Raw genomic sequence first — 24779 nt, 5'->3', positions numbered from 1 at the left:
TAAAGCCATGAAACTAGTAAGAGTCCAAAGCTTTAACTTTTGAGTCCAGAATGATGCAAACTATCCAACAGAGGACCACAGGGCTGGAAACACTGTCTTGATCTGATTTGTAATGAATTACAGCGTTGTGACTCTTGCCTGGAAAATCCCATGGACGGGACTGCAGTCCATGAGGTCGCTAAGAGTTGGACATGACTGAGCGACTTCACTTTCACTTTTCACTTTCATGCATTGGAGAAGGAAATGGCAACCCACTCCAGTGTTCTTGCCTGGAGAATCCCAGGGATGGGGAGCCCGGTAGGAGGCCGTCTATGGGGTGGCACAGAGTCGGACACGACTGAAGCGACTTAGCAGCAGCAGCAGCGGCATAGCATTGTGATGGACTTCCGAGAAGTATACAAGAAATCTAGGAATTTAGTGCTAGTCTCAAAGGAGATATTGGGATTCACATAGGGTGGTTGTGAAGAATTTATCATTCTATAGCTTTGTTCTCTGCAAATTTTTCTCAAACTGCTGGGAAATCTCATCTGTTGAAGGAAACGACTTATAAGGAAGCTTTGTGTGTGGGGAAGGATTGGATCCTGATGTAGTTCTGGGTGGTGTTTAGCCATGTGTAGTGGACCCTGGGAGTGTATGTGTGTGCATGAGTAATATACTTTCTGAAGTTTGTTTTTCATCTAGGCTCCCATCTTCAAACTCTTAAAAGTGACCAAGAAATCTGCATTCTTGGGATTATAAGGGGGATTATCAAGTTATGTGCATAATTCTGGAAAAAACAGGGAGGCCACTGTGGCAAACCTCTAAATAACTTGTGGACTGACATTTGGATAAGCCAAATGACTTAGGAACTTGGACATGGGTTATACCCCTGTGTCTTGGTTGCTTAGAAAATAAACCAGGGTGAGATATGGACACAAGTCCAACACTGTATCACCATTCCTTGAAACTGGACTTATATATCTGACCAAGAAACACTGGCACCACTTACTTTTTTTTTTTTTTTTTTTAATTCACTTTCTTGCCCAGCTTGTTGGGACACCCTACATTTGCCCAGTCCAACTGCTGGGAAATACAATCATGTAGAGTGTAGTTCACTGACTTGATGGTAGGGGGTGTTTCAGCTGGGAAGGAATGCTGCTAGGGGCAGGGAGTAAACGGAGAGGGAGAGGAGGCAAAGGAGCTGTTGGCTCACAGGTTAGCGAGCAGCCAGTCTAGAAGTTGGTTTCTAGCCATGTTTCCCATGGCTTCATCCAGTTGCCGTTCCTTGGCAAACTTCATGACCTCTTGAAGAAGATCTCCTACACTGTACCCCTTCTCTGCTGCCTTAGCTGAAACTTCAGGAAGCTGCGAGAGAGCAGAGATAGCTTGAATCATGTGATGTTTTTAGAGCCAGGACCCAGAGGGAGAAGGTCACCTACACCCCACCTACCTTTCTGCCTATGATTCTTGGATTAAAGGCTGAAAAGAGAGACTGAAGAAAGAATGGACTGCTCTGAGTACAACACTACCTCCCTGTCCCTACCCACTCCAGCCCCCTTTCTTCTTGTTCCTTGTTCTGTCACTATCGCTTACCTTCTCCAGTTGTCCATCACTGTCTCCCATGAAGGAGAGCATGGGTACGTTAAGTTGTGAGGCTGCAATCCACTGCAGGACAGCCTGGAGCTGATTTTGAAAGCTGCTTGTTGAGCACTGATTACTGACTATTACTTCAGGCCCGTGACAGTCTTGGCAGCTCTGACACATCCCAGCTTCGTGACTATATCTGGGGCCACTGGCCTGGGAAAAATTAGAGTTGTTGGATGAGGATGCTTGCTCTTCCAAATCAGTGAGGGCTGCCTCGTTGTTGCCATGCTTCGCCATGATAAGGCACAGCTTCATCACAGCTTCTACCAGCTGATTTATAATTTGCTGGTTCACTTGCTTCATCCCACTGATAAAGTCAACTTCTCGATTGTCCTGGCCTTGTTCTTCCTCTCTGTCCGTCTTCTTGAACACGGAGGTTGATTTGTTTGTCCTGATCTCGGAATGTTTGTTCTCACCTTCACATAGATCTTCACACCTGAAGGAGCTCTCATTAAGCAGTTTTTGAATAAGTGATAGAACCATGTGTGATATATCCAGCTTCTGGGAATCCAGATGTTGATTGTCCTTCCGAGAGGCGGGTGGTCCAGGTGCTCCACGAGTTTCTAGATGCTTTGTTGAAAGCGCCTTGGCACTCTGTCTACCTCCGCACTTTTCATATTGGGCACTCTGGGTCATATAGCTCATGGTACGAGGTGGACAGTCATCTTCACATTCCTCTTTGCCCTTGGCCTGCTGGGTCAGATGGTCCTGGATCAGCATAAGGGCAGAGACAATCAAGTCCTTTGCCAGTGAATCTGTGGAAGGGCTGATCTCTCTCTTTTCCTCCTTATGGGGACAGGTTTTGCTAGGCATCTTGCCTTGATCACACTGGTTTTGGGTCCACGTAATCAGGCTCTTCTTGAGGATATGTTCACTGACTTTATCAGCGCTGGTCAAAGACTCGCATTCCTCTTGTTTCCCCTTACACTTGTCCTTTCCCTTCATCTCAGCCTTCATAGCTGAACATTCAAGACTTTGCTTCTTGCATCTGGCATCATGGGACCCGGCTTTCAAGGATGTATATGACCAACACTCAGACTTAGTTTCCTTTTTCTCACCAAGAAGAGCACTGACCAAATGTTTCAGCATAGCCTGCACGATATCAGCAGCGTTTTGTTTCCCATGATGGAACAGATTCCTCTTGACAGCTGAGACAAAGTCTGAGTCGGTCATCAGGACCCCAGTGATGTTATGTAGGTTCTTCAGGCAGGAGTCGATCAAATCTGACACAATTTCTTTGGTATGATTCAGTAGCACCCTCTTCAGGACCACACAAGCTGGAATTGGTTTCCCAGAGCTATGAACTTTCAAGGTTTTCACAACAGAAACCATCATATCAGATGCCATTTGATTGGCGTAAACCACGAGTCTTTTGCTGATGGAATCTACAAATTCGTTGCTGTCTTTTTGGCACATCTGTTTGTCTCCACCTTTGTTCTTGTTGGATAATTCACTATACAGAAAGGTTTTTCGACCACCATCCCTACACTCCTCCCCAGTGCCCCGCATTTCTGCAGAGGTCACTTCTACAGCATCATGGGCCATTTCAGAGGCAATCTTGCTCACAGCACTGTGAGGGCTGTTTTTCCCTTTGTCCCCATTGGGTGGATAGGTCAAATGATGAAGACGTTTGCTCCCACCTTCTGATTTATCCTTTATTTTCTTACGGGCCATCTGGATTACCAGAGAAGATAATTGATTGACATAGAAGGAGAGATCATCCATAGAACATTCTCCATCAGGGGAGATAACTGCCCTCTGACTACTAGCAGATTTGCCTGGAGGAGAAGGACGATTCTGGTTATTGGTGGTGTTTGTGGCTGCTGTCGTTACCAGATGTCGTCTCTGAGGTTCGTTGTTCACATAATCCATCTTCAGGTGATCGACATAGACGCTGTAGTAGTTCCCAGAAGGCAATTTTTGACAGTTTCCCTCTGTCTCTCGTAATTTATGTTTACAACTGGAGGCTGAGGGGCTCAGTGCGTGTTGGAAACCCAGGGCGTACTTTTGAAGCTCATTAAGAAGACTGTTGACTCCACTTAAAGGATCAGTAGGAGCTTGTTTGAAAAGGCACACTGACCCCTTCGTCTAAAAAAAGAACAACACCCATCCATAAGAGTTTGGATAGGTACTTCTTTCCCCTATTTAGGAAATATATCTCTGAAGTTGCACAGATTAAGGATTCGGCCTTTAGAATTTTCATGGACACATAACACACAATTATATCCATTAGTACACATTCAAGCACAAGCGGCAGTGACAAAAGCTTCGGGTATATACATTTGTACATTTAACTACATATAAGTGTTATCACTATATTTGTCAATTTCATTTGCGTATGTGAACTCATCACAATATATGTCAAAAATGTGTCAGTGTCTCTCTTGTATGTGTGTATGCGCATTAATATATCAAGTCATGAGTGTGAATGTGTCAGTCGATATTGTGTGTGAAAATGTGCCTGTGTGTATGTGTGTGCATATGTGTGTCAGTACACATGTGTGATGTCACTGTGTGTAAGCATGTGTCATAATGTGCTGACATCATACCCCTTGTATTATGTCAACTGTATAGGCTAGCATGGGCATGGTAGTATGAATATTCAGTACATATATGTGAATGTAAAAATATGCATGTATATCAGTGTGTCTCTTAATATGCTTGTCACTGCCACATGTAGCTTAAGTTACAATCCAGGAGACCTTACATTGTGTTTTGTAAATATGGGCTCCTCTTTTAAAAACAAACACCAGGTGCATCCTTCTATGAAGACCCCAAAGTGAAGTTGGCCACCCCTAACTGAACCCAAAACCCTTTGGAGGATATTTTATAACTGGTTTTCCCTTCCTTAGAGTCCCCTTTCATCATAATGCATGTAAAAAAAAATGCTTCAAAGGCATCTGGGGTCAGAAATGATGTTTCTGATCATAATAAGAGCCTAGGAACACAGAACAAGGAATATTTAACTCTTTTGTCCTGAAACCAAATATCTTGCTCCAATTATCAGCTACTCCAGGCTTCTAGGACTGTGAGAATTATCATGTGCGCTAATGCCTACCCCAAACCAGCTACCAGGTATAACTTGGGATATTTATACAAAAACAAAAGAATTCCATATGTGATAGTGGTGTGCAAATGTAATTGATTCAAGCTTTTATGGTACCCACTAGCCTAGGTAATCTCTTAGACAACAGGGTGGAGACCAGGCAACTACAGTGTTCGATTGTTGTGGATTCTCTCTTTTCCCTATCTTCTCTATTGTTTTGGACACTGGGCAATGTGGGACACACAAGTCCATTACAGACCAGTAAAGAACATTGCAAATGATCTTGCTTATGAGCCTGTATCTTTGTTAAGAAAAGCACAGCAAGATTCTGTTTGCAGGAGCTACTTGAAATCAAGAAAGGGCATTCTGAGCCTCTGTGATTAGTGTCATTGTGAGATACTGTGAACTTACTGTGGGCATTGAACTTACCGTGACTCTGAACTTAGGCATGTGTCCTCTAGAATGCCATAGTATTAAAATTTGGGGGCTATTTGACAATAGTTCTCTTACTATCTCTGAACCAGAGCCCTCAGATTCAGCACTGAGCTCTGGGAATGAGAAAGGCTACATTCAGAGGCTGTCTATACCTTAGACTGGTCTTGCTTCTCAGTATCCTTGATCACAGTAATTGCTTTTTCTTCTAGATTCTCCAGGTTTAAGTCACACTGGGAACTACAGCCAGCAGCATCCTATGGAATTGAGATAAGATTCTTGTGAAAAGTTGCTTTTTTGAGATTTTTTTCAATCTGGCCCCCTAGGCTGCTACTTCAAAGCAAGAATGATGGCTTCCCACCTCAGTCACCCCCACCTTTCCACCCTCTGCCACAACCTTTCCCTTTCTCATGCTGTCACTGATAACCCTTCTCAGCAGCTTCCTGCCCATTCCAACTCTGAGGGGAGCAGAGGGTACCCACCTTAGAATCTTTATCTTCCATGCTCAGGGTAGACACATCGACAAAGCATACCTGCATCAAATTAGGAGGGTTAATTTAGAAAAGTTCCAGATAAAAGGCCTTAATTTCCCTGGAAGATGATAGTAGCACCTCCCTTATCAGTTCTTGTGAGAATTGATTGAGATAGTGTGTGTAAAGCTTTTAGGAGAGTGCCTGGATATAGTAAGATATGCAATAAACAACAGACAATTGATTTTTATTAGGCAGACAGAATCTTAATGTTACTACATTTCCTAAGTGAGAATACTTCCTTGTGAAAGAGAGAGAGTCCAAAATACAGTACCCACATTTACTGAGAAAACCAAAAAGAGAGATGATTTGCCCAAGTGACATAAACTCAAAGGTAGAACTTGTATTATAACTGGCTCCCAGTTCGGAGCACTTTCTACTGTTGCCAAAATGTGGTGTTTTTACTATTGAGAGCATAGATTTTAGGTGGCCCATGGATAAACATTTTTGTGTTTAATAGGTACTTTTTAATTGTTATTCATTAGGAAAATACATATTAGAATATCAAATCTATCATATTCTGGATAACAGTGTTTAGAGTGAAGGTAAGTTTTAAATGTAAGTCAATTTTTAAAACATTGTAGAGGAGTTGATCCTAAGATGGTGGAGGAGTAGGACGGGGAGGCCACTTTCTCCCCAAGAAATTCATCGAAAGACCATTTGAACGCTGAGCAAATTCCACAAAACAGGCACCCAGAAAGGCAGCCCATTGTCTTCGAAAAGAGAACAAAGGACTGAGTGAATACCAGAGGAGGGCTGTGAACCGGCCCATCCCCCACCAGAGGCAGGGAGACAGGTGGGCGGCAGCCAGAGCCGGAAAGGGGCCCAGGCATCCTCTACCAAACTGCAAGCAGGCTTCCAATAGCCACCCAAGACTTGCTGGGATTCTGGACGGTTACCATCTGCTGGAAGGGTTGCAGCCAGAGATCAGCTCCCCAGAAGAGACACACAGCACACCTGAGAGGGTGCACCAACTGCCACCCAGGAAATCCAGTGGCTGGGACCAGGGAGGCGATAAGACACACCGCACCTGGGGAGAGTGTGCTCGCCAAGCACCTAGTCACCTGAGCTACTCGGACTTGGGGAGGGAACAAAACGCAGGCCCAACCAAGACTGTGCCTTTGTGGAGGACCCGAGAACCTGAACCTGAGCGACTTAGACCTGGGAAGTGCATGCAACCCAGGGCCTGCCTCAGACAGTTCACAGCAGAGCAACCTGAAGCCTGAGCAGTGTAGACTGGAAGAGCACACACGCTGTGAGCGGGCACAAGCCCAGTGTGACCGAGACACTGTGAGCACTCCCCACACATGCCAGTGAGATTTGTTTGCAGTGTTCCTCCCTCCCCACAGCGCAACTGAACAAGTGAGACTAAATAAGTGACCACCTTCGCCCCCTTGTGTCAGGGCGGAAATTAGACACTGAAGAGACCAGCAAACAGAAGAAGCCAAAATAAACAGAGGGAATCGCCTTGGAAGTGACAGGTGCAACCAACTAAAACCCTGTAGTGAACACCGACTACATTGGAAGGGGCCTACAGATCTTGAGAAGTTTAAGCTGGAAAAAGGAACTATCTGAAACTGAACTGACCCCACACTGCCCACAACAGCTCCAGAGAAATTTCTAGATATATTTTTACTATTATCATTTTTGTAATTAAAAACAATTTAGGAGTCCTCTATTACCCCTTTAATTTTCATTTTTATAACCTACTATTACCTTGCCAAAGAAAAAAAGACCCTATTTTTAAGGCAAACTTCATATATATTTTTTATAATTTTTGTGATATTCTCTTGTTTTTTTAATATTGTATTTTTGAGAGTGTAGCCTCTACTTTAGATTTTTAATCTTTGCTTTGTGGTATTTGTTATCAAATTTGAACCCTTAAGAATCCAATCTTGAGTACCCAGTTTTACTTAGGAGTGTGATGACTGACTTGATTGCCCTCTCCCCCTTTTGACTCTTCTTTTTCTCCCCCAGGTCACTTCTATCTGCTCTCTCCTCCTCTTCTCTACCCAACCCTGTGACTCTCTGTGGGTGTTCCAGGCTGTGGAGAAAACTTAGGGCACTGATTACGGCCTAGATCTGTCTCTCTCCTTTTGATTCCCCCTTTTCTCCTCCTGGTCACCTCTATCTCCTTCCTCCCTCTTCTCTTCTCTATGTAACTCCATGAACCTCTCAGAGGGTTCTGGATTGTGGAGAGCACATAGGGAATTAATTACTGGCTAGATTGCTCTCTCCCCCTTTGATTCCCCCTTTTCTCCTCCTGGTCACCTCTATCTCCTTCCTCCCTCTTCTCTTCTCCATGTAACTCTGTGAACCTCTATGGGTGTCCCTCACTGTGGAGAATCTTTTCACCATTAACCTAGATGTGTCATCATTGGTGCTGTATGGATGGAGAAGTCTTGAGGCTACTGTAAGAACAAGACTGAAAACCAGAGGCAGGAGGCTTAAATCCAAAACCTGAGAACACCAGAGAACTCCTGACTCCAGGGAACATTAATGGATAAGAGATCATCCAAAAGCCTCCATACCTACACTGAAACCAAGAGTCACCCAAGAGCCAATAAGTTCCAGAGCAAGACATGCCACGCAAATTCTCCAGCAATGCAGGAACGTAGCCCTGAGCTTCGGTATACAGGCTGCCCAAAGTCACACCAAACCCACTGACATCTCAAAACTCACTACTGGACACCTTGTTGCATCCAGAGAGAAGAAATCCAGCTCCACCCACCAGAACACCTAGGCAAGCTTCCCTAACCAGGAAACCTTGACAAGCCACTGGTCCAACCCCACCCACAGGGAGGAACCTCAACAATAAAGAGAAACCACAAACTGCCAGGATACAGAAAGGCCACCCCCAAATGCAGAAATCTAAACAAGATGAAAAGGCAGAGAAATACTCAGCAGGTAAAGGAACATGGTAAATGTCCACCAAACCAAACAAAAGAGGAGGAGATATGGAGTCTAACGGAAAAAGAATGCAGAATAATGATACTAAAAATGATCCCAAATCTAGAAAACAAAATGGAGTTCCAGATAAATAGCCTGGAGACAAGGATGGAGAAGATGCAAGAAAGGTTTAACAAGGACCTAGAAGAAATAAAAAAGAGTCCATCAATAATGAAGAATGCAATAAATGAGATAAAAAACATTCTGGAGGGAACCAACAGTAGAATAACAAAGGCAGAAGACAGGACAAGTGAGGTAGAAGATAGAATGGTAGAAATAAATGAAGCAGAGAGGAAAAAAGAAAAAAGAATGAAAAGAAATGAGGGCAACCTCCGGGACCTCTGGGACAACGTTAAACGCCCCAACATTTGAATCATAGGAGTCCCAGAAGAAGACAAAAAGAAAGGCCAAGAGGAAATACTTGAGGAGATAGTAGTTGAAAACTTCCCTAAAATGGGGAAGGAAATAGTCACCCAAGTCCAAGAAACCCAGAGAGTCCCAAACAGGATAAACCCAAAGAGAAACACCCCAAGACACATATTAATCAAATTAACAAAGATCAATCACAAAGGACAAATATTAAAAGCAGCAAGGGAAAAACAACAAATAACACACAAAGGGAGTCCCATAAGGATAACAGCTGATCTTTCAATAGAAACACTTCAGGCCAGAAGGGAATGGCAGGACATACTTAAAGTGATGAAAGAGAAAAACCTACACCCCAGATTACTGTACCTAGCAAGGATCTCATTCAAATATGAAGAAGAAATCAAAAGCTTTACAGACAAGCAAAAGCTGAGAGAATTCAGCATCACCAAACCAGCTCTTCAACAAATGCTAAAGGATATTCTTTAGACAGGAAACACAGAAAGGATGTATAAATTTGAACCCAAAACAACAAAGTCAATGGCAAAGGGATCATACTTCTCAATAATTACCCTAAATGTAAATGGGTTGAAAGCCCCAATCAAAAGACAAATACTGGCTGAATGGATACAAAAACAAGACCCCTGTATATGTTGTCTACAAGAGACGCACCTCAAAGCAAGGGACACATACAGATTAAAAGTGAAGGGCTGGAAAAAGATATTTCATGCAAACGGACAACAAAAAAAAGCAGGAGTAGCGATACTCATATCATAGACTTTCAAACAGAGGCTGTGAAAAGGGACAAAGAAGAACACTACATAATAATCAAAGGATCAATCCAAGAAGAAGCTATAACAATTATAAATATATATGCACCCAACACAGGAGCACCACAATATGTAAGGCAAATGCTAGCAACTATGAAAGGGGAAATTAACAACACAATAATAGTGGGAGACTTTAATACACCACTCACACCTATGGATAGATCAACTAAACAGAAAATTAATAAGGAACACAAGCTTTAAATGATACAATGGACCAGTTAGACCTAATTGATATCTATAGGACATTTCACCCAAAACAATGAGTTTCACCATTTTCTCAAGTGCACACAGAACCTTCTCCAGGATAGATCACATCCTGGGCCATAAATCTAGCCTTGGTAAATTAAAAAGAACTGAAATCATTCCAAGCGTCTTCTCTGACCACAATGCAGTAAGATTAGATGTCAATTACAGGAGAAAAACTATTAAAAATTCCAACATATGGAGGTTAAAGAACACGCTTTGGAATAACCAACAAATCGCAGAAGAAATCAAACTATGCATAGAAACGAATGAAAATGAAAACACAACAACCCAAAACCTATGGGACCCTGTAAAAGCAGTGCTGGGGGAAGGTTCATAGCAATACAGACTTGCCTCAAGAAACAAGAAAAAAGTCAAATAAACAACCTGACTCTACACCTAATGCAACTAGAAAATGAAGAAATGAAGAACCCTAGGGTTAGTAGAAGGAAAGAAATCTTAAAAATTAGGGCAGAAATAAATGCAAAAGAAACAGAGGAGACCATAGCAAAAACAACAAATCTAAAAGCTGGTTCTTCAAGAAGATAAATAAAATAGACAAACCATTAGCCAGACTCATCAAAAAACAAAGGGAGAAGAATCAAATCAACAAAATTAGAAATGAAAATGGAGAAATCACAACAGACAACATAGAAACACAAAGGATCATAAGAGACTCCTATCAGCAACCATATGCCAATAAAATGGACAACTTGGAAGAAATGGTCAAATTCTTAGAAAAGTATAACTTTCTGAAATTGAACAAGGAAGAAAGAGAAAATCTTAACAGACCCATCACAAGCACGGAAATTGAAACTGTAATCAGAAATCTTCCAGCAAACAAAAGCCCAGGACCAGGCAGCTTCACAGCTGAATTCTACCAAAAATTTAGAGAAGAGCTAACACCTATCCTACTCTAACTCTTCCAGAAAACTGCAGAGGAAGGTAAACGTCCAAACTCTTTCTATAAGGCCACCATCACCCTAATACCAAAACCAGACAAAGATGCCACAGAAAAAGAAAACTACAGGCCAATATCACTGATGAACATAGATGCAAAAATCTTTAACAAAATTCTAACAAACAGAATCCAACAACATATTAAAAAGATCATACATCATGACCAAGTGGGCTTTATCCCAAGAATGCAAGGATTCTTCAATATCCACAAATCAATCAATGTAATACACCACATTAACAAAATGAAAGATAAAAACCATATGATTATCTCAATAGATGCAGAGAAAGCCTTTGACAAAATTCAACATCCATTTATGATAAAAACTCTCCAAAAAGCAGGACTAGAAGGAACATACCTCAACATAATAAAAGCTATATATGACAAACCCACAGCAAACATTATCCTCAATGGTGAAAAATTGAAAGCATTTCCCCGAAAGTCAGGAACAAGACAAGGGTGCCCACTCTCATCACTACTATTCAACATAGTTTTGGAAGTTTTGGCCATAGCAGTCAGAGCAGAAAAAGAAATAAAAGAATCCAGATTGGAAAAGAAGTAAAACTCTCACTGTTTGCAGATGACATGATCCTCTATATAGAAAACCCTAAAGACTCTACCAAAGAAAGGCAATGCCAAAGAATGCTCAAACTACCGCACAATTGCACTCATCTCACACGCTAGTAAAGTCATGCTCAAAATTCTCCAAGCCAGGCTTCAGCAGTATGTAAACCGTGAACTCCCAGATGTTCAAGCAGGTTTTAGAAAAGGCAGAGGCACCAGAGATCAAATTGCCAACATCCGCTGGATCATGGAGAAAGCAAGAGAGTTTCAGAAAAACATCTATTTCTGCTTCATTGACTATGCCAAAGCCTTTGACTGTGTGGATCACAATAAACTGTGGAACATTCTGAAAGAGATGGGAATCCCAGACCACCTGACCTGCCTCTTGAGAAACCTGTATGCAGGTCAGGAAGCAACAGTTAGAACCGGTCATGGAACAACAGACTGGTTCCAAATAGGAAAAGGAGTGTGTCAAGGTTGTATATTGTCACCTTGCTTATTTAACTTATATGCAGAGTACATCATGAGGAACGCTGGGCTGGAAGAAGCACAAGCTGGAATCAAGATTGCTGGGAGAAATATCAATAACCTCAGATATGCAGATGACACTACCCTTATGGCAGAAAGTGAAGAGGAACTCAAAAGCCTCTTGATGAAAGTGAAAGAGGAGAGTGAAAAGGTTGGCTTGAAGCTCAACATTCAGAAAACAAAGATCATGGCATCTGGTCCCATCACTTCATGGGAAATAGATGGAAAAACAGTGGAAACAGTGTCAGACTTTGTTTTTTTGGGCTCCAAAATCACTGCAGATGCTGATTGCAGCCATGAAATTAAAAGACGCTTGCTCCTTGGAAGGAAAGTTATGACCAACCTTGATAGTATATTAAAAAGCAGAGACATTACTTTGCCGACCAAGGTCCGTCTAGTCAAGGCAATGGTTTTTCCCGTGGTCATGTATGGATGTGAGAGTTGGACTGTGAAGAAAGCTGATCGCCGAAGAATCGATGCTTTTGAACTGTGGTGTTGGAGAAGACTCTTGAGAGTCCCTTATACTGCAAGGAGATCCAACCAGTCCATTCTAAAGGAGATCAATCCTGGATGTTCATTGGAGGGACTGATGCTAAAGCTGAAACTCCAATACTTTGGCCACCTCATGAGACGAGTTGACTCACTGGAAAAGACTCTGATGCTGGGAAAGGTTGGGGGCGGGAGGAGAAGGGGACGACGGAGAATGAGATGGCTGGATGGCATCACCGACTCTGTGGACATGAGTTTGAGTGTACTCCGGGAGTTGGTGATGGACAGGGAGGCCTGGCGTGCTGTGGTTCATGGGGTCGCGGAGAGTCGGACACGACTGAGCGACTGAACTGAACTGAACTGAACTGAAAAGACTCTACCAGAAAATTACTAGAGCTAATCAATGAATATAGTAAAGTTGCAGGATACAAAATTAACACACAGAAATCCCTTGCATTCCTATATTTTACTTATAATTTTATAAGTAAAATAACATTATATTTTACTTACAATTTTTGTTTAGTTATGACTGAAGAATGACAAAAAATTATTAGTATAAAAGCAGTTCTCTCTATTCATCACTCATAACATGTACATTCAATGAACAACACATACAGATTTTGCAATTATTTTACTTTTTCCCTATGTTATCTTTGTTCTGATTATGCTTATTGAAATGTAATATTGTCTATTGAATCCGATAATAACAATCAGGTTTTTATTTTGTAAAAAAAAAAAAAGAGAAAACAGAAAGAGAAATTAAGGAAACAATTCCATTCACCATTGCAATGAAAAGAATAAAATACTTAGGAATATATCTACCTAAAGAAACAAAAGACCTATATATATAGAAAACTATAAAACACTGATGAAGGAAATCAAAGAAGACATAAATAGATGGAGAAATATACCATGTTCATGGTTTGGAAGAATCAATATAGTGAAAATGAATATATGCTCCAAAGCAGTCTATAGATTCAATGCAATCCCTATCAAGCTACCAACGGTATTTTTCACAGAACTAAAACAAATAATTTCACAATTTGTATGGAAATAAAACAAAACTCGAATAGCCAAAGCAGTCTAGAGAAAGAAGAATGGAACTGGAGGAATCAACCTGCCTGACTTCAGGCTATACTACAAAGCTACAGTCATCAAGACAGTATGGTACTGGCACAAAGACAGAAATATAGATCAATGGAACAAAATAGAAAGCGCAGAGATCAATCCACACACCTATGGACACCGTATCTTTGAGAAAGGAGGCAAGAATATACAATGGAGAAAAGACAATCTCTTTAACAAATGGTGCTGGGAAAACTGGTCAACAGGATGGGAACACATGTACACCCATGGTGGATTCATGTTGATGTATGGCAAAACCAATACAATACTGTAAAGTAATAAATAAAACTGAAAAAAATGTTAAAAAGAATGAAACTAGAACACTTTCTAACACCATACACAAAAATGAACTCAAATGGATTAAAGATCTAAATGTAAGACCAGAAACTATAAAACTCATAGAGGAAAACAGGCAAAACACTCTCTGACAGGAATCACAGAGGGATCCTGTATGAACCACCTCCCAGAGTAATGGAAATAAAAGCAAAAATAAACAAATGGGACTTAATTACACTTAAAAGCTTTTTCAGAATGAAGGAAACTCTAAGCAAGGTGGAAAGACAGCCTTCAGAATGGGAGAAAAAAATAGCAAACGAAGCAGCTGACAAATAATTAATCTCAAAAATATACAAGCAGCTCCTGCAGCTCAATTCCAGAAGAATAAATGACCCAATCAAAAAATGGGCCAAAGAACTAAATAGACATTTCTCAAAGGAAGACATACAGATGGCTAACAAACACATGAAAAGATGCTCAACATCACTCATTATCAGAGAAATGCAAATCAAAACACAATGAGGTACCATCTCATGCCAGTCAGAATGGCTGCTATCCAAAAATCTACAAACAATAGATGCTGGAGAGAGTGTGGAGAAAAGGGAACCCTTTAACACCGTTAAAGGGTGGGAATGCAAACGAGTACAGCCACTATGGAGAACAGTGTGGAGATTCCTCAAAAAACTAGAAACAGAACTGCCATATGACCCAGTAATCCCACTGCTGGGCATACACACAGAGGAAACCAGAATTGAAAGAGACAGGTGTACCCCAGTGTTCACCGCAGCACTGTTTACAATAGCCAGGACATGGAGGCAACCTAGATGTCCATCAGCAGACGAATGGATAAGAAAGCTGTGGTCCATATACACAATGGAATATTACTCAGCCATTGAAAAGAATACATTTGAATCAGTTCTAATGAAGTGGGTGAAACTGGAGCCTATTATACAGAGTGAAGTAAGCCAGAAAGAAAAACACCAATACAGTATACTAACACATATTTATGGAATTTAGAAAGATGGTAACGATAACCCTATATGTAGTACAGTGAAAGAGACACTGATGTATAGAACAGTCTATTGGACTCTGCGGGACAGGGCGAGGGTGGAATGATCTGAGAGAATACCAATGAAACATGCATATTATCATATATGAAACAGATCGCCAGTCCAGGTTCGATGCATGAGACAAGTGCTCAGGGTGACTGCACTGGGATGACCCAGAGGGATGGAATGGGGAGGGAGGTGAGAGGGGGGTTCAGGATGGGGGACACATGTATACCCATGGCTGATTAAATATTGTAATTTAATTTGCCTCCAATTAAAATAAATTTAAAAATACATTGTAGAAATACATATTAAATAACAGTATGAATGGCGCTTGAACGTGATAAAAAATATGAAGTACTATGTAAAGCACTCTTAATTTGGGAAACATAGCGTGAAGTATTTTGACCCCCTGAGGGAGTCCAGCTTTGGGGCAACTTACTGGGAGCTAGGAGACATCATTATGACTTCAGAGGTGTGAGGTAATAAAGGCTGGGAACTAGGCAACCACCACCCCTCACTCCCCTCAGCCTCCCTCCCCGGCCTGCCCCCCCCCCAGATCCTTTACATCACTCATCTGGCCCCGCCCTTAAATTGTCACTGTGTGATCCATGACCACACTGATCCCCTACAGACCTTACTGAGCTTGAATCCTTGGATAAGTCACTATCCATTAGCCTATCCTGGGCTCCAGAATATCTATCCCCAAACACCAATCCTTTCCACTCCTTGGTAGGAGTCATTTTTGTGTCTTACCACTTTGCAGTCCTGATTTTGTCCTGTTGGGCTGTAGAAAGCAACCTTGCTCATGCCCCTGGGGCTGTGTAACCAGTCAATACCATCAGACATCTGGAAAGAGAAATAAAGTAAATCTGAAAGTCTAATATATGATTTTAAGAAACTGAATTGGTTAAGAATCCCTGGAGGGCTTTCTAAAACCCATCTGTGTTTCATATAAGGTTTAGGTTGGGAAGTGATAGGGTAAGCCATGGGGGAAGGACACTCTGAAATGTTTGGACCTGAAGATCGAGATCATTATCTTTTAGCTCAGTCCACGGTCTACTTTAATTTAGATTCCCCACACCAACTATTTGAAACCAAGGGAGTATCATATTGACCTGGGGAAATGCCAGTCAGGAAAAATGACAGCCTGGGAAACAAACTGAAAAGGGGGTCTACACACTGTAGGGGAGTCAAGTTCACCTCATTCCCTTTAACTGGATTTTAGCTAAACCTAGTCTAACCCACCGGAGAAGGAAATGGCACCCCACTCCAGTGTTCTTGCCTGGAGAATCCCAGGGAGGGGGGAGCCTGGTCGGCTGCCGTCTATGAGGTCGCACAGAGTCGGACACGACTGAAGCTACTTAGCAGCAGCAGCAGCAGTCTAACCCACGTCTTAGGTTAACAGCTATAAAACTTACCACACAGGGCCACTGGAGAAGGCTAAGGTCAATGCTAGTAAAGTGAATAAAGATTTCAACATATGGAACAAGTTTCTGAACATTGAGACCACTCAATCTAATAGCTGTAAGTATAACTAAGAGACAAATGTCTGAGGGAAGATCAGACCCTGATCCCACAGGACAAAGTTTAATTTTACTGTTGAAAGAGAGAATCAACTCTGCCAACTTCCTTCAAGCCCCTTGACACCTCCCACACTTCTGTCTCCCTCCTTTCCTCCTCTTTCTCTTCCTCCCTTCCACCGTCTCTCCTTTCCTCCATCTCTTCTCCTTCCTCCCTCCTCCCCACTTTCTCCTTTCCCATCCTCCCTCCCTCCCTCTCCTTCCCTCTGCCTCTCTCAGTCTCAACATTTTAATAACTGTCTTCTGATGGCTAGCCTTTCACAGGATACTACTACCTTTCAACCCTTTGCCATTCTCCCTAATCCCCTCCATCTCATTCCCTTAAGATCTTGGACTCTCCCTTCAAGAAGAAGGGGGAGGCACAGAGGTCCCTCATGATTTGGATATAGCCTAAGTCTAAATCCTAAGAAAAACAAACAAACAAACAAAAACCTGTAAAAAATAAATTTATGAACTTATTACCTTGATAATGAAGTTATTGTAGACTTAGGCTGAAAATGTGCCACCTAGAAGGGAGATGTGCCCCTTGGGATGGAACTGGGCGGTGCCAAGTTCTTGGGCACGTGCAGCTGGCTGCCACCCCCGTCAGCTGTTGGATGAGACTGAGGGAGCCAGGCTCTTCCCTGCTGCTTCTGACCCTGGCGTGTGACATCAGGGTTTGTGGAATCATAATGCCTGAAACCATAGCAACCCAGCAGAGGCGGGGCAGGCTGGAAAACTCAGTAGCCCTCCATGTCAAAAGCATATCAGGCTGTCTACAGTACAACACATCTTTTTCTGTTCTGTCCAGAAGGGTACACATATTTCTTTTATATTTTGTCCTACTCACAACTCCTTAAGATTTCCCTTCACATTCACAGATCCTTAATGCCTCCCTTCATGTTCACCATGCCTTAAGATCCCCTTTCTCGTTGCTCTTCAGGCTAGACTTCCAGAACCATCTAGTCATATTAGTTACCAGTGTGGTGGGGTCTGTATTGTTCATATACAGAATGACAACCAGCCTCTTTGAGCAAAACAGTATTAATTTTCATAGCTTATTTCCCTTTGGAAATAAGAAATTTAGACTTATGTGGCAATAAATCTTTGGATTTATGTAGAAATAGAGAAACGTTAAAGTCCTTTCTGGGTATCCTGAATAAAATTATGAAAGAAAATTTGAGGCCGCCTTAGCCCCTTCCCAAGTTTCACCTCACCATTAAGACATCCCAGTAGCTAGTCAAAAAGAAGGAAGAAGATGCTCTTACCTTTGAGGCATCAGAATAGGCTATTTTGTAGGACATTGGAATGGCTTTTTCTTTTAAATTTGGATGTTGTGATGACCCTTTCAGTTTGGCTCAAGATGTTGCTGCTTTCCTCAACTCTTACACAGTCAGGCACTTTGTCCTTAGGATTCTAGTGTCTACTTGGTCCAGCAAGCTTTAGCCTTTCTTAATGAGACATAATTAGCCCCCCCTCCCCAGAGCCAATCCACTTGGGTCAGGGTCAGCTCTTCACATGCTCCTTAACCCATGAAAAGACCTGAGCCTCACTTATTCTTTTCCATTATGGTCAGTGACAGATTGCTGGCTACAGTATTTCTTAAAGCAATATCCATTACACTTTTAGATGCCTTCAGGTTAGCCCCAGTTTGGAAACATTAGCCCGGAACCAAATCCTCTTATTGTGCCCAAGTCTTATCTTGTTTTTTCCTTGTCCTTTCTCCACCAGCCTTCACCTTAACCTCCTGGGAACAAATGTATCTAAATTAAAAATCAGTTAAGATGAACACCTAAATCATAGAGTTTCAAATCCTTGGTTCTACCTTCATTTCTTCTGTTATCTGTTACCTCAAATTACATGTCTTAACCCTTCTGTACAATTTTGATCTTGTCAGTTCATGGCATCAGAGACAACACCAGGACTGATCTCCTTTAGAAGGGACTGGTTGGATCTCCTTGCAGTCCAAGGGACTCTCAAGAGTCTTCTCCAACACCACAGTTCAAAAGCATCGATTCTTCGGCGATCAGCTTTCTTCACAGTCCAACTCTCACATCCATACATGACCACGGGAAAAACCATAGCCTTGACTAGACGGACCTTGGTTGGCATGAGCACAAACCACAGAAAGAAGAATCACTTCACTGTCTTCAAACATTGCAGCAATGAGAGGTAAATAAACATTCATATGCTCATTTTAATTTTATTTTTAAAAAATCCGGAGAATTGAGACTTTTCAAAGGTTGAAACTAAAGTAATCCCAGATTCATATAAAAATGTATTTTCTGCCTTTTAATTAAGATGATTAATGCAATTAATAGTGATTGCTTTTTCTAATGAATACTTAATTTACTCTTTGGGAAATCACTTAAGATTACAATTCATTACCAAATAATTGTGTACTCTTTAGTGATTTGTGCTGTTAATTCATACTGATGAAGGGGATGAACACTTCTAAACTTAAATTTCTAGCCTTCTGTATAGTTTCTTTTGCTAATAAAAATCAACGTCAATCAATGCTGTTGATATTGTTGGTTAGTTGCTAAGTCATGTCCGTCTCTTTGCAACCCCATGGACTGCAGCGTGTCAGGCTCCTCTGTCCTCCACTATCTCCCAGAGCTTACTCTAATTCATGTCTTGAGTCAATGATGCCATCCAACCATCTCATCCTCTGTCATCCGCTTCTCCTCCTGAACACAATCTTTCCCAGCATCAGGGTCTTTTCCAATGAGTCGGCTGGTCAAAGCATTGGTCAGCTTCAGCATCAGTCTTTCCGGTGAATACTCAGGGTTGATTTCCTTTAGGATTGCTTGGTTTGATCTCCTTCCTATCCAAGAGATTCTCAAGAGTCTTCTCCAGCATCACAGTTCGAAAACATGTGTCTCAATGGAACCAAATAAAAAGTCCCAAATACTTTTTTGTATGATATAATATAGAATATATTTTGCTACATTATATATATATATATATATATTATATTATATAACCACCTTGGAAGTGTGTGAATATATAAATATACATATATATATATATAAACATATAATTAAATCAATTAAGGAAAAAAAATGTTAAAGAAAACTACGTGAACTACTTTCACAAGTGAAAACTTGATTGTTTTTACTCCATTCTTTTATGATAACATTATATATTTATTGGTTGAAAATATCAAGAGGTTTACTTCTTAAAAGTTCATTTATAAGACTTTAGTTCTGGAAAAATGCTTTAGACAGGTTCAAAATAACATGACCAACTCACTGATATTACAGATATCACTTAGATTTCTACAAGCAGATTTGATCAATCTCCTGTCAACTAGAGTAAAGAAATAATAACTTCTTCAGGAGAAGCTGAATGCCTGGGGAGGCACCCAATGTATTTAATAAAAGTGAACAATGGCACGAAAGATGATGAATCTTACATACTCGCTTAGCTTGGTTACAACAGCAGTGTTATTTTTTGTTTGCCCCATATCTCTGTAATCTGTCTAATGCACATTTTATTTTCCAGAAAGAATTCTTATTGAGGATATATGTGTCTGACTGCTAAGGCAGTTAAAATAATAATTCTAAATACATATGGTTCCAAACCCTCTGAACAGAGCTGAAGTCAATGAAGTGTGCATGCTTAGTTGCTCAGTCATGTCCGACTGTTTGGGACCCCATGGACTGTAGCCCACCAAGCTCCCCCGTCCGTGGAATTTTCCAGACAAGAATACTGGAGTGCATTGCCATTTTATTCTCCAGGTGTTCTCCCTGACCCTGGGATTGAACCCGCATCTTCTGTCTGCAATCTGCATTGCAGGCAGATTCGTTGCCCTCTGAGCTATTGGGAAGCCCCCAATGGTAAGCAAGGAATCAATTTAATCAATGAAAGACCACCCAAGTTCTTATTATACCCTTTGAATTATGCATCAGAAAATAGAGGAGGCAAAAAAGCCCTAAACCATAATATGGAATCAAAACTGCAGGAATGGGGCTTGAGGGTCTCCAGGTAACAGCAAAATTAAAGAAAACAACAGATGCTGAAATATCTAAAAGAGCAACTTTCTGACCCATGTCAGACACAAAACTCTCTCTCAGAGTCATTTCCTAGGGATCCAAATTGCCACATGCCACCGCTCAGGTGGGGCCATGATGGAGCCTTCCAGGGTCCCCTCCCAGATTCATCGGGCCATAGCTTGTGAGAGATGGGCTTTTGAAATTAGACAAGTGAACTCAACAGCAGGGGCTGTTCCACGTTCTTTCCCTGTGAAGGAAGTTTCCTGGTCAGAGCAGTGTTTCCTGGAGTATCCTCTTGGCAGATAGAGCATTCCGAATGTCCACAGATGGCAGTGCTGGCAGATGCATTAGAGACAAAGAAAGAAAAAATACATCAGGGAACCCCCTATCTTTTCATGAGATTACTGTTCCCTGTAGAATGGCGGTGATCCAGTGTATGGAAATACCCCCTAACCTCCAGTGCGACCACTTAACAGCTGGGACTTTGGGAGATAATTAGGGTTAAATAAGGTTCCAAATCACACAGGACCCATACCTTCACGAGAACAGACAACAGAGATCATTCCTTGGGGTGTTTATAAAGAAAAGGCCATGTGAGGACACAGCAAGAAAACACAAGAGATGCAGGTTCGATCCCTGGGTTGGGAAGATCCCTGGAGGAGGAAGTGGCAGTCCACTCCAGTATTCTTGCCTGGAGAATCCCATGGACGGGGAGCCTATGTGTCAGTCGTTCAGTTGTGTCCAACTCTGCCACCTCACGGACTGTATCCCACCAGGCTCCTCTGTCCACGGGATTCTCCAGGCAAGAATACTGGAGTGGACTGCCATTTCCTTCTCCAGGAAATCTTCCTGACCTAGGGATCGAACCCATGTCTCTTGTGTCTCCTGAACTCTCAGGCAGATTCTTTACTAGCTGAGCCACCAGGGAAACCCCACATAATCTCAAAATTGACTAAAAATACCACTTCTTGCTTTATTACTATAATTTAGTGAGATAACAGCTAATAAAGATCTACATGTACCTTGCTTTCAATGAATGTTAGTTTTTACTTCTATTTTTTCCTCCCACCTCTCTAATATTTACTGCACTTAAATGAGAAATGACCAGAAGTATTTTATATTGTCTGATTATGTTAATATCACATAACTTTTACATCCTGAATATACGTTAGACAAGAGAGTCTGTTTCCTTATGAATTACATATTCCATCAAAGTAAATGAGCCTGAGAATATCTCCTTACACAAGATTATTGACTTTTAAGTGGAAATTACAGAGCATAGCTGACATGTACCATGCATAATTTATAATTCAAAGGAAACATCAATACAAATGAAATTCTCTAATGCACAAGAAATGACTTGGTTTCTTTTTTTCTTTTCACTAAGAAAATTCCTGAGATGATCAACAGATAAGCAGAAAAGGTAATGGTATGAAATGATTTAGTGCGGCAAATGAGTTAAGATTTTCTAATTCAATATTTTATTTTGGCATATAGTCTGACACTCATTAAGGAAATATTTTTCTTAGGATCAGATTGTCTCTTTCAATTTTGCTTCAGTTCCTTATTTCAGCGTTGATTTGTCCCATTTCTCAGTGACCTTCCATAGATGCCATGCAAGTTCATGGTGATTTCCTTCATGCTGTGTGCACATGACTCTCAGAGTCCTTGGAGAAACAGTTTTATTTTCCTTGGGAAATTAAAGAACAACAACTACTACATATTAGTATTGAAAAATAATTTTAAAGGCATAGACTTGTGCTGGCAAAGAACGCACAGAGAGGAAAAATCATTTCCTTCTACCACTTCTTTTCAAATAATTTCATGAAAGATCTATATTTATACTGAAAAGAATTTAAAACATTTTAAGATGTTATAATTCTCTACTATCTGTTCCTACTAATTGGCTGCTAAATAATAACAGTTACCTATAAAGCTATTTTCTATCCTATTATTCTTAGGTAAAATACAATGTTCTTTGTTCTATGTCTATTGTTCTTATTAGACAATTTTCAAAATGTAGAAAGTGGCATCAATTATTTTAAAAATTATCTCAAGTCATTACTTACATTACATGGCTCCCTAGTTTTGTGTTGTTCTAATCACAGCATTTTAGAGGAAGAGGAAACACTGCTTTTGAGTTTCATTGCCTCAAAAGTCAGAGTACATCACTCAGAAATTCTGCACCAAAAGGTCTGTAGACCTGCCATGTACTTTGTAGATCTTTCCATCTTTTTCTTTTATGCTCCCTCATACAGATGTGTCACATCTGTAACACAGGCGTTACCAGACTTGTTATATTCCAGACAGAAATGTTGTGAAGTGACTGTTGGACAACATGGCAATTTTCTATCCATCTCTCCACAGTACCATGTGTGACGTCAGCATGAAGAGCCCCAGGTTAACGCTCCTTATAGCATCTACTTAGGCTCAGTTACTGGAGTTAACTGCCAACCTGGACTCATTGCTGTGTAGCTGATGAACCAATATATAGGCATCCTTGTCATCAGGCTTCTGATTTGGTTAATTTGTGTTGCCTGAGGGGTCGCAAGGCTTTGACTGTTGCCTCTTCCAAAGGTCCCTCTGCACACACCAAAACCCAAGGGGCCTCCGTGGTGGGGAGGAATGTAAGCTCACCATGGCTCCCCACTTACTCACTGATTTCACCCCAAGATTATGAAAACAATGACAGTGCCCACTGTGATCTCAGACCTCTTCCATTACTTTTAGTTTTTTTTATTTAATTTTTAATCTTACCTTGGTGTATAAGAGATTTATAATGCTGTGTTACCTTCAGGTGTAGCGCACAGAGATTCAGTTCGACATATACATATATTCATCCTTTTTCAGATGATCTTCCCATAGCATAATCACAGAATATTTTAAAGCATAGTGAGTACATATCGTCAAAATGTTATGAAAATGACATTTTTTTAAAATCTGGTATTAGAATAGATCCCTCTTAAATGGCTTCACATCAGTGTTCAGCTTAGACGCACCTGGAGATGTTGGAAAGCAAGGTTATTATTTTTCCTTCCTTCCAAATGGAAATCAACAGCCACTGAGATGGAACTTGCTCTACATTCAGTTCTTGACTTCATAACAATATCTATTAACCATGTGAACGAGCAGAACAGATACCAAATTATATGGCAGCAGAGATTCAAGGAGAAATAGACCAAAGACTCAAGGTAAAAGACACCGTGAAGCCTCATGAGTACGGTTTTGTGTTCTAAAGCCAGCAGCATATGATTCTACAGCTGCCTAAAATCATATTAAACAAAGAAACCATACTGTATTTATCATACAAGAATGCAAGTGAGCCGCTGAAAAATAAACCCGTGTCTAACACCCTGAGTCATGTCCTACTGGGGAGAAGCAACCTTTTTACTATTAGTCTGGTTTTCTTTGCAAAGCAGCATTATACAGTTGAAGGTGAATAACATACAAAGTGAAGCAACTGGTCTAAACAGAATCAAAACAAATTTGATTTAAAATGTCATCAATATATTTCTCCATCTTTCCTTATTGTGCGAGTTGCTCAGCCTCGTCCAACTTTGTGACCCCGAAGACTAGCCTGCCAGGCTCCTCTGTCCATGGGATTTCCCCGGCAAGAATACTGAAGGTAGACATTTCCTCCTCCAGGGGATCTTCCTGACCCAGGGATTGAACCTAGGTCTTTCACATTGCAGGCAGATTCTTTACCATCTGAGCCACCAGGGAAGCTTCTCAGAACTCTCCTATGGAAGACAAATTCTGATACACGGGGAGCGGGGAAGGCAGAGAGCCAACGTTTGATCAAAACTCCACAAAGCTGATTCTGGCCCGCTGGCAGGTTCATTTCGGGCTTGGCCATCAGCAGTAACGGTCCTCACCAGCCTTCTGCCAAATGCAGTGAAATTCTTTTCCACTGCGCGGCATGTGGGGAGGCTTCTTCACATCTCAAAGACATGAAACTCTTCTACCCACACCCAGCAACACTGTACACACCAATATTCACAGCCCACAGCTTGTATGGAGCCTTTACAGATGTTCAGTATTTTTCTGAACTCGTCTGCTTATCAAATTTTTGTGAATTATTCAGTTGGAAGCAATCAGACGGCTGTCAGTTCTGCTTTCACAAGACCGTATGTTTCACAAATCACATTCTTACACCTTTATCTGCTCTTCAGTGATGACATTTGTGGTGTAAGTGCTAGCCCCTTTTACAT

At 41.2% G+C, this 24779-nt stretch overlaps 1 protein-coding gene across 1 annotated transcript; it reads right to left on the bottom strand.

The window, feature by feature from the left end:
- Positions 1-1001: 1001 nt before the first annotated feature.
- Positions 1002-17944, bottom strand: LOC129557850 (A-kinase anchor protein 4-like). Its single transcript, XM_055428486.2, has 6 exons — positions 17839-17944; positions 15765-15857; positions 5584-5634; positions 5257-5358; positions 1573-3711; positions 1002-1344 (listed from the first exon to the last, which is right to left on the bottom strand). The coding sequence occupies exons 1-6, from the start codon at positions 17872-17874 to the stop codon at positions 1189-1191; spliced, it is 2577 nt and encodes an 858-aa protein (XP_055284461.2). The 5' UTR covers positions 17875-17944; the 3' UTR covers positions 1002-1188.
- Positions 17945-24779: the final 6835 nt, after the last annotated feature.

This window comes from Moschus berezovskii, chromosome 16, assembly GCF_049115385.1.
Source record: "Moschus berezovskii isolate FMDL1 chromosome 16, NW_MosBer_1.0, whole genome shotgun sequence".
Taxonomy (NCBI): domain Eukaryota; kingdom Metazoa; phylum Chordata; class Mammalia; order Artiodactyla; family Moschidae; genus Moschus; species Moschus berezovskii.
This window is presented reverse-complemented; position numbering and strand designations above follow the sequence as displayed.

Excerpts from the sequence above, each read along its gene's own strand:
- LOC129557850 (XM_055428486.2), bottom strand. The coding sequence starts at position 17,874 with ATGTCCTACAAAATAGCCTATTCTGATGCCTCAAAG. Across the intron at positions 5,359-5,583 it reads TGGAAGATAAAGATTCTAAG|GATGCTGCTGGCTGTAGTTC; the intron begins GTGGGTACCCTC and ends TCAATTCCATAG. Across the intron at positions 3,712-5,256 it reads AGAAGCAAGACCAGTCTAAG|ACGAAGGGGTCAGTGTGCCT; the intron begins GTATAGACAGCC and ends TTCTTTTTTTAG.